The 10,573-nt window shown below is 43.4% G+C and overlaps 1 protein-coding gene across 1 annotated transcript; it reads left to right on the top strand.

Moving 5' to 3' along the window:
* Nucleotides 1–7,181: 7,181 nt before the first annotated feature.
* Nucleotides 7,182–10,336, top strand: LOC109940172 (peptidyl-prolyl cis-trans isomerase CYP20-1). The gene is made up of 7 exons (XM_020539305.3): nt 7,182–7,567; nt 7,794–7,863; nt 8,436–8,483; nt 8,572–8,595; nt 9,374–9,556; nt 9,678–9,753; nt 9,856–10,336. Exons 1-7 carry the CDS (start codon nt 7,460–7,462, stop codon nt 9,992–9,994), a joined length of 648 nt encoding a protein of 215 aa, XP_020394894.1. The 5' UTR covers nt 7,182–7,459; the 3' UTR covers nt 9,995–10,336.
* The last annotated feature ends 237 nt before the right edge of the window (nt 10,337–10,573 follow it).

The following is a 10,573-nucleotide window of genomic DNA, read 5'->3' as shown; positions in this document are numbered from 1 at the left end:
GCGCCTTAGAGAGTTTGTAAACGTGGTTAGGGTACTCACTATCTTCAAAGCCGGGAGGTTGCTCAACATAGACCTCTTCCTTGATTGGTCCATTGAGGAAGGCACTTTTCACGTCCATTTGGTAAAGCTTAAAGCCATGGTAAGTAGCATAGGCAAGTAATATGCGAATTGACTCAAGCCTAGCTACGGGTGCATAGGTTTCACCGAAATCCAAACCTTCGACTTGTGAGTATCCCTTGGCTACAAGTCGAGCTTTGTTCCTTGTCACCACACCATGCTCATCTTGCTTGTTGCGGAACACCCACTTGGTTCCTACAACATTTTGATTAGGACGTGGAACCAAATGCCATACCTCGTTCCTTGTAAAATTGTTGAGCTCCTCTTGCATCGCCACCACCCAATCCGAATCTTGTAGTGCTTCCTCTACCCTGTGTGGCTCAATAGAGGAAACAAAAGAGTAATGCTCACAAAAATGTGCAACACAAGACCTAGTAGTTACCCCCTTATGAATGTCGCCGAGGATGGTGTCGACGGGGTGATCTCGTTGGATTGCTTGGTGGACCCTTGGGTGTGGCGGCCTTGGTTCTTCATCCTCCTTGTCTTGATCATTTGCATCTCCCCCTTGATCATTATCGTCATCTTGAGGTGGCTCATCTTCTTGATCTTCTCCTTCATCAACTTGAGCCTCATCCTCATTTTGAGTTGGTGGAGATGCGTGCGTGGAGGAGGATGGTTGATCTTGTGCATTTGGAGGCTCTTCGGATTCCTTAGGACACACATCCCCAATGGACATGTTCCTTAGCGCGATGCACGGAGCCTCTTCATTACCTATCTCATCAAGATCAACTTGCTCTACTTGAGAGCCATTAGTCTCATCAAACACAACGTCACAAGAAACTTCAACTTGTCCAGAGGACTTGTTAAAGACTCTATATGCCCTTGTGTTTGAATCATATCCTAGTAAAAAGCCTTCTACAGTCTTAGGAGCAAATTTATATTTTCTACCTCTTTTAACAAGAATAAAGCATTTGCTACCAAAGACTCTAAAATATGAAATATTGGGCTTTTTACCGGTTAGGAGTTCATATGATGTCTTCTTGAGGATTCGGTGTAGATATAATCGGTTGATGGCGTAGCAAGCGGTGTTGACCGCCTCGGCCCAAAACCGATCCGAAGTCTTGTACTCATCAAGCATGGTTCTTGCCATGTCCAATAGAGTTCTATTCTTCCTCTCCACTACACCATTTTGTTGTGGCATGTAGGGAGAAGAGAACTCATGTTTGATGCCCTCCTCCTCAAGGAAGCCTTCAATTTGAGAGTTCTTGAACTCCGTCCCGTTGTCGCTTCTAATTTTCTTGATCCTTAAGCCGAACTCATTTTGAGCCTGTCTCAAGAATCCCTTTAAGGTCTCTTGGGTATGAGATTTTTCCTGCAAAAAGAACACCCAAGTGAAGCGAGAATAATCATCCACTATAACTAGACAGTACTTACTCCCGCCGATGCTTATGTAAGCTATCGGGCCGAATAGATCCATGTGTAGGAGCTCCAGTGGCCTGTCAGTCGTCATGATGTTCTTGTGTGGATGATGAGCACCGACTTGCTTCCCTGCCTGACATGCACTACAAACCCTGTGTTTCTCAAAATGAACATTTATTAGTCCCAAAATGTGTTATCCCTTTAGAAGCTTGTGAAGATTCTTCATTCCAACATGTGCTAGTCGGCGATGCCAGAGCCAGCCCATGTTAGTCTTAGCAATTAAGCAAGTGTCGAGTTCAGCTCTATCAAAATCTACTAAGTATAGCTGACCCTCTAACACTCCCTTAAATGCTATTGAATCATCACTCCTTCTAAAGACAATAACACCTACATCTGTGAAAAGACAGTTGTAGCCCATTTTGCATAATTGAGATACGGAAAGCAAATTGTAATCTAAAGAATCTACAAGAAAAACATTGGAAATGGAATGGTCAGGAGATATAGCAATTTTACCCAATCCTTTGACCAAACCTTGATTTCCATCCCCGAATGTGATAGCTCTTTGGGGATCCTGGTTTTTCTCGTAGGAGGAGAACATCTCCTTCTCCCTTGTCATGTGGTTTTTGCACCCGCTATCGATGATCCAACTTGAGCCCCCGGATGCATAAACCTACAAAACAAGTTTAGTTCTTGACTTTAGGTACCCAAATGGTTTTGGGTCCTTTGGCATTAGACACAAGAACTTTGGGTACCCAAACACAAGTCTTTGACCCCTTGTGCTTGCCCCCAACATATTTGGCAACTACCTTGCCGGATTTGTTAGTTAAAACATAAGATGCATCAAAGGTCTTAAATGAAATGTTAGAATCATTTGATGCCTTAGGAGTTTTCTTCTTAGGCAATTTTGCATGGGTTGATTGCCTAGAACTAGATGTCTCACCCTTATACATAAAAGCATGGTTAGGGCCAGAGTGAGACTTCCTAGAATGAATTCTCCTAATTTTGCTCTCGGGATAACCGGCAGGGTACAAAATGTAACCCTCGTTATCCTGAGGCATGGGAGCCTTGCCCTTTACAAAATTAGACAATCTTTTAGGAGGGGCATTAAGTTTGACATTGTCTCCCTTTTGGAAGCCAATGTCATCCTTAATGCCAGGGCGTCTCCCACTATAGAGCATGCTTCTAGCAAATTTAAACTTCTCATTTTCTAAGTCATGCTCGGCAATTTTAGCATCTAATTTAGCTATATGATCATTTTGTTGTTTAATTAAAGCCATGTGATCATGAATAGCATCAATGTTAATGTCTCTACATCTACTACAAATGGGAGTATGCTCAACGGTAGATGTAGAGGGTTTGCAAGATTTTAATTCTACAACCTTAGCATGTAATATATCATTTTTACTTCTAAGGTCGGAAATGGAAGCATTGCAAACATCTAATTCTTTAGCCTTAGCAAGCAATTTTTCATTTTCAATCCTAAGGCTAGCAAGAGAAATGTTCAATTCTTCAATCGTAGCAAGCAAATCAACATTATCATTTCTAAGATTTGGAATTGAAACATCACAAACATTTGAATCAACCTTAGCAATTAAACTAGCATTCTCATTTCTAAGGTTGTCAATAGTTTCATGACAAGTGCTTAGCTCACTAGATAGTTTTTCACATTTTTCTACTTCTAGAGCGTAAGCATTTTTAACCTTAACATGCTTTTTGTTTTCCTTGATTAGGAAGTCCTCTTGGGTATTCAAGAGTTCATTCTTTTCATGGATGGCACTAATTAGTTCATTTAGTTTTTCTTTTTGTTGCATGTTGAGGTTTGCAAAAAGGGTACACAAATTATCCTCCTCATCACTAGCATTATCATCACTAGAGGACTCATATTTAGTGGAGGATTTGGATTTAACCTTCTTCTTTTTGCCGTCTTTTGCCATGAGGCACTTGTGGCCGACGTTGGGGAAGAGGAGTCCCTTGTTGATGGTGATGTTGGCGGTGTCTTTGTCGGAGGAGGAGTCGGTGGAGCTCTCGTCAGAGTCCCACTCCCGGCAAACATGGGCATCGCCGCCCTTCTTCTTGTAGTACCTCTTCTTCTCCTTTCTTCTCCCCTTCTTGTCGTCGCCCCTGTCACTGTCACTAGAAATAGGACATTTTGCTATAAAGTGACCGGGCTTACCACACTTGTAGCAAACTTTCTTGGAGCAGGATTTATAGTCCTTCCCCCTCCTTTGCTTGAGGATTTGGCGGAAGCTCTTGATGACGAGCGCCATCTCCTCATTGTCGAGCTTTGAGGCGTCGATTGGTTGTCTACTTGATGTAGACTCCTCCTTCTTTTCCTCCGTCGCCTTGAATGCGACCGGTTGTGCTTCGGACGTGGAGGGGCCATCAAGCTCGTTGATCTTCTTTAAGCCTATGATCATCAATTCAAAGCTCACAAAATTCCCTATTACCTCCTCGGGAGACATTAGTGTATATCTAGGATTTCCTTGAATTAATTGAACTTGCGTAGGGTTAAGAAAAACGAGGGATCTTAGAATAACCTTGACCATTTCATGGTCATCCCATTTCTTGCTCCCGAGGTTGCGCACTTGGTTCACCAAGGTTTTGAGCCGGTTGTACATGTCTTATGGCTCCTCCCCTTGGCAAAGTCGGAAGTGACCGAGCTCCCCCTCGATCGTTTCCCGCTTGGTGATTTTGGTCACCTCGTCTCCTTCGTGTGCGGTCTTTAGCGTGTCCCAAATCTCCTTAGCACTTTTCAACCCTTGCACCTTATTATACTCCTCTCGACTTAGAGAGGCGAGGAGTATAGTTGAGGCTTGTGAGTTGAAGTGTTGGATTTGGGCTACTTCGTCCTCATCATAATCTTCATCCCCTACGGATGGTACCTGTACACCAAACTCAACAACATCCCGTATACTTTTGTGGAGTGAGGTTAGGTGAAATCGCATCAAATCACTCCACCTAGCATAATCTTCACCATCAAATGTTGGTGGTTTGCCTAATGGGACGGAAAGTAAAGGCGCATGTTTAGGAATGCGAGGATAGCGTAGGGGGATCTTACTAAACTTCTTGCGCTCATGGCGCTTAGAAGTGACGGACGGCGTGTCGGAGCCGGAGGTGGATGGCGATGAGGTGTCAGTTTCGTAGTAGACCACCTTCCTCATCTTCTTCTTCTTGTCACCGCTCCGACGCGACTTGTGTGAAGGGGATTCCTTTTCCTTCCCCTTCCCTTTGTTGTAGGACTCTCCCGATGGAGCCTTCCCGTGGCTTGTAGCGAGCTTCTCGCCGGTCACCATTTCCTTCTTGGCGTGATCTCCCGACATCACTTCGAGCGATTAGGCTCTAATGAAGCACTGGGTTCTGATACCAATTGAAAGTCGCCTAGAGGGGGTGAATAGGGCGATTTTCAAATTTACAAACTTAATCACAACTACAAGCCGGGTTAGCGTTAGAAATATAATCAAGTCCGAGAGAGAGGGTGCAAAACAAATCGCAAGCGAATAAAGAGTGTGACACGCGGATTTGTTTTACCGAGGTTCGGTTCTCGCAAACCTACTCCCCGTTGAGGTGGTCACAAAGACCAGGTCTCTTTCAACCCTTTCCCTCTCTCAAACGGTCCCTTGGACCGAGTGAGCTTCTCTTCTCAATCAACCGGGAACAAACTTCCCCGCAAGGATCACCACACAATTGGTGTCTCTTGCCTTGGTTACAATTGAGTTGTTCGCAAGAAAGAATGAAAGAAGGAAGCAATCCAAGCGCAAGAGCTCAAAAGAACACAACAAATCTCTCTCACTAATCACTAAAGCCTTGTGTGGAATTGGGAGAGGATTTGATCACTTTGGTGTGTCTTGTATTGAATGCTTAGCTCTTGTAAGTAGTTGGAAGGTGGAAAACTTGGATGATTTGAATGTGGGGGTGGTTGGGGTATTTATAGCCCCAACCACCAAACTTGACCGTTGGTGGAGGCTGCTGTCGACGGGCGCACCGGACAGTCTGGTGCGCCAGCCACGTCACCAGGCCGTTGGGTTTCGACCGTTGGAGCTCTGTCTTATGGGCCCGCCTGGCTGTCCGGTGGTGCACCGGACATGCCCTGTAGGCTGTCCGGTGTGCCACTCGCGCGTGCCCTGCTCCTCTGCGCGCGCAGGCGCGCATTTAATGCGTTGCAGTCAACCGTTGCGCGCGAAGTAGTCGTTGCTCCGCTGTCACACCGGACAGTCCGGTGTGCACCAGACACTGTCCGGTGAATTATAGCAGAGCGGATTCCCGAAGCTGGCGAGTTCAGAGTTGCTCTTCCTTGGGGCACCGGACAGTCCGGTGAATTATAGTGGAGCCCTCTAAAAATTCCCGAAGGTGAAGAGTTGGGCGTCGAGTCCGGTGCGCCAGACCAGGGAGCACTTCGGTTATCCCTTGCTCTCTTTGTTTGAACCCTTTTCTTGGTATTTTTATTGGCTTATTGTGAACCTTTGGCACCTGTAGAACTTATAGACTAGAGCAAACTAGTTAGTCCAATTATTTGTGTTGGGCAATTCAACCACCAAAATCATTTAGGAAATATGTGTAAGCCTAATTCCCTTTTAGCGGCGACCATGGCTGCTCCGGCCAGATCTGCCCGCCGGGAGGGAGCGCGAGCGAGCAGATGGAGGCGCGCGAGCCAGTAGAGGGAGGTGGTGGCGGCGGCCAGAAGAGAGAGATGACGAGAGAGGTACTTGAGTCGTTCCCAGCAGAGAGAGAGGTGAGGAGAGCGGGATGGGAACAGAGCGGTTCCGTCTCTTTGATTTTTTGGAGTGGGATGGTTCCAGATTTGAGGAGAATATTCCCTAATTGGAGCCACTCTGTTCTAGTTACTTTGTAACCAAACAACAACAAAATTGGGACAGAACGACTTCGTTCTACTTGGCTCTTCAACCAAACACTACCTTATAGAATTTTGAAAGATGTCGTACAATTTTTTGTTATTTTTAAAATATTTTTAAAAAAGTGTTTGAAGTCTAGACTTGGGAGAGGTTTTAAAGTAGAGAAAATCTTTTCAATGCCATTCAAACTTATAATAATCCCTTGAATGCCATCAGATTTTATAGCTTTCCTTCAATGCCATCAAATTTAAATTCTAATCCCTTAAATGCCATTGCCGTTAGTTTCAAGCTAACGCCGTTAGTTATATTTAAAGCAAATCTCTCCAATGCCATCAAAATTTATATCAATCCCTTCAATGCCACTAGAAATTGGTTTGATCTATTTGGATTTTAAAATTTTAGAATAAAAAAATATGGACCAATTTCACAATTTTTAAAAACTTTAGTACATACTTTTTGTAAACACCAAAAATTACTCCACTATATCTATTCGGTCTATTTGATTCCTAATATATTTTTTTCAAACTAACAACAAACACTAATGATAACAGAGGGAGATACATTTTAAAATCAATGTGGTATATTTGCGTTTCAAAAAATTTCTATTCTGAAATTTTTAAAACTCAAATAGATCGAACCAATTTCTAGTGGCATTGACGGAATCGATATAGATTTTGATGATATTGGAGGAATTTGCTTTAAATATAACTAACGGTGATGGCATTCAAAGGATTAAAATTTAAATTTGATGGTATTAAAGGGAAGCTATAAATTTTGATGACATTAAAGATATTGATATAAGTTTGGGTGGCGTTGAAGGAATTTTCTCTTTAAAGTAGAGCTGTTCTACACGCAGTTCAACCACTCAAGTGAAGTGAGTGACCACTGACCACTGCCCAATGTCTCTGCCATCCGGAACGAGCAAACAGAACCGTCACACTGACATGTTCAACCCATGAATCGTTCATGCCCCACATGTCAGTCAGCGGGGGCTTTCCTATTCTCCCCTTATTTGGTGGCCTCTCTCGTGAACGAAGCGAAGACGGCAGAACCGCAGAAGTGCAGCAGAACGATCGGATCTAGCAGAATTCTCTCAACCTCATCGGCGGCGGCGAAGAGCGTGCGGATCGGAGATGGAGACAAGCGGGTGGAGGAGGAGAGCGGCGGCGCGGGCCTCCTGGAGCCCCGCCACGGTGTACCTGTGGCTCGCGCTCGCCGCAGCAGCACTGACGCTCGCCCAGGTGCTCATCAACCTCGTCCGTCCCTTGTCCACAAGCCCATGTTTTGCTCCTCCAACCTCTCTGTATCCCCCCCCCCCCCCCCCCCCCCCCCCCGATTTGATTAGAGACTGCGCAGGACTGCTCGTCGATGTGACTGTTTCAGACGCTCGCGCTAGTTTCTGTTTGACTGGATTGTTGGATCGGGATCCAAGCAACTAATCGTTGTGTCTGGCTGCTGATTTGTTAGGCTAAGAAGGACCTAACGGAGGTTACCCACAAGGTCTACTTCGATGTCGAGATTGACGGCAAGCCCGCAGGTTTGTTGCGCCACCCTCTCGCTTTCTCAATGTCAGATAGTCAGATCAGCACGCTACGGCGTACGATGGAGCAATAGGGCCACTTTAGATGTCTAGCTATAAGCTCAACCACCAGTGCTTAGACCATCTTCAGCAGCTTACCCATATTTAAACTATACTCTACAAATAATATAATCTACAGTGCAAAATGTGTTTTTGTGACCACATGAGTAAACTGCTGTACATTACACCTGTATGGTATCTAAAACCCCGTTTTGCATCGTTTTATATTATAGATTGCACTTTTTATAGAGTGTAGTTTGAATATTGGTATGTGTATAGGTAAGCTGCTGGAGATGTTCTTATAGCCTTACAGTACAAAGTCATTTGCTTCTGTTGCATGCCACGTGGAGTGACTGCTGCTGCTGCTACTGCTAGGTTTATCGGATTTTATATCAGGTTTATGCCTATATTTTGTTTTCTTGGTCTTATTACTTATTTGAATGCCAATTGTTAACATGGTGTTAGAGTCCACTTCTTAACTGTTTGAGTCATGGCCTTATCGGTGCTTACTTGCTTCTGAACTTTCATAGGTCGGATTGTCATGGGGCTTTTTGGGAAGACTGTTCCTAAGACAGCAGGTATTATGAACTTATTGTTAACTATTCAAAAATATCTTCTCATGAGATAAGAGAAAACTAATGCCCCCTACAACTTGTTTTCCTACAGAGAACTTCCGAGCTCTTTGCACAGGTATGTTTTATGCTATTATTACCCTTGTTATAGTTTTCCAATGATTAAACTCATGGTAGGTTTAAGGTTTGGCAGTCTTAAATTGAGATTGTTTTTTCATGCAGCATAGTATATTGCATCTTCAGTTACCGTCTGATTGGTTACCTGCACCATCTCATTTTGGATCACAACATGCGTTGACTTTATTTGAGATTATGTTTGGTTGTTTGTATCTGGGAATCACAGCCTGTATGAGTGGATGCAAAGTTAACCATTTTGATGTTATTAATCTGCATCCACCCATACGCTCAAAATTATCGTATCTGGCTAGCCAGGGCGGCGCCAGCCTGCACATGTACGCGCAGCTATCCAATCAGACTGTTAGTGTATCCAATAAGAAATGGGAAGCTTCTCCTAACAAACAAACTAATAGATGTGCACATTCTTAATCTTATTTTGTAGGAGAAGTGAAAATGGACATCATCAATTACAATTAGTGATATTGCATTCATCATATATACAAGTACAACACTCCTTCCATTCCAAATCATAAGCCATTTTGACTTTTTTTTAGGTACGTAGGTTTTGCTATACACTTAGATTAGATATAACTAAAACAATGTATCTAGAAAAAAGCAAAACATCTTATAGTTAGCCTGCCATGTAATGGAAGAGGTCCCATTCCAAATATTGAATAGTTTTACATCTGTGAAATATCTAAGTGATGTCTTACTAGATAGCTACAAGTCACTTGTTTGGTTTTGGTTTCATGTGGCTCTCAACTTTCTTGTTTATACAGGAGAGAAAGGAATTGGCAAGAGTGGCAAAGCTCTCCACTACAAGGGAAGTACATTCCACAGAATCATTCCCAGCTTCATGCTCCAAGGAGGTGACTTCACTCTTGGGGATGGGAGGGGTGGTGAATCTATCTATGGCATGAAGTTTGCTGATGAGAACTTCAAGATCAAGCACACTGGACCAGGTGACCAGTTACGCCTTAGATTTTTTTATGTGGCCCTAAAATGGGATCCTATCTGTTACATAACAATGGTTTATTCGAGCGGTTTGTTAGGATCCTTTTACTAATATGATTGTTGAGTCAGGCCTTCTGTCCATGGCCAATGCTGGGAGAGATACAAACGGATCTCAGTTTTTCATCACCACCGTGACAACAAGCTGGTAAGTTAATATTCACTGGTCTTGGTAACAGTGACTATTTTCTCCGATCTTGACTGAAGGTGCTATGCTACTGATTGCCTCCTGCTTTATTTTGTGCGTTAGGTTGGACGGGAAGCATGTTGTGTTTGGCAAGGTGTTGTCTGGAATGGATGTTGTGTACAAGGTGGAAGCTGAGGGCCGGCAGAGCGGGCAACCAAAGAGCAAGGTTGTCATAGCAGATAGCGGCGAGCTGCCGATGTGATGAGCTGAACTGATGTTCTATCTGGAAGGATGTTAAGAAGTTGCTGGTGACCATTTGTCGTTCTGGAACTTTTATTAGTGCCTGAAATTGGACTGAACCAGTTTCTTCTGTTTGCTACAGTGACTTTCTTATTTACTTATTAGTTGAAAAGGTTTTAAAAGGTTGAGCTAATCAGTGGTCTCGCGCTTCTGCATCGTTTTCAGTTTCATCTTCTAGAATCTAGAATAGGTTTTTGGTTGCCATGTTGGAGTCTTTTAGTCCCAAATAAGACCTTGTTTGTTATTCCAATTCCATGTAAATTGGATGAGATCGAAAAATTTATAAAAGATTTTCACTTGTTTAGGATTGAAATCCACTTAATTCTATAATCCAATCCATCCACATGAATTGATAGCAAAACGAATAAATCCTAAATTAAATAGGCTAGAGTTAAAACCTCAACAAAATCTACGAGTCAAGGTTCGGCCGTTTTTCACGTTATATCTTTTCAATTCTGCTTTTACTACCTTTTCTCGTTAACTTTTAGTCTCTCTCTCGTATTGCTATTGTGGCTATTGCGCCTTGAAATCCCATATATCG

This window comes from Zea mays, chromosome 6, assembly GCF_902167145.1.
Source record: "Zea mays cultivar B73 chromosome 6, Zm-B73-REFERENCE-NAM-5.0, whole genome shotgun sequence".
NCBI classification, from domain to species: Eukaryota; Viridiplantae; Streptophyta; class Magnoliopsida; order Poales; family Poaceae; genus Zea; species Zea mays.
This window is presented reverse-complemented; position numbering and strand designations above follow the sequence as displayed.

Bases quoted from the DNA above. Each gene is read 5' to 3' on its own strand.
- LOC109940172 (XM_020539305.3), top strand. From the start codon at position 7,460: ATGGAGACAAGCGGGTGGAGGAGGAGAGCGGCGGCGCGGGCCTCCTGG. The intron at 7,864-8,435 runs GTTTGTTGCGCC...GAACTTTCATAG, and splicing joins GATTGACGGCAAGCCCGCAG to GTCGGATTGTCATGGGGCTT. The intron at 8,596-9,373 runs GTATGTTTTATG...TTGTTTATACAG, and splicing joins CTTCCGAGCTCTTTGCACAG to GAGAGAAAGGAATTGGCAAG.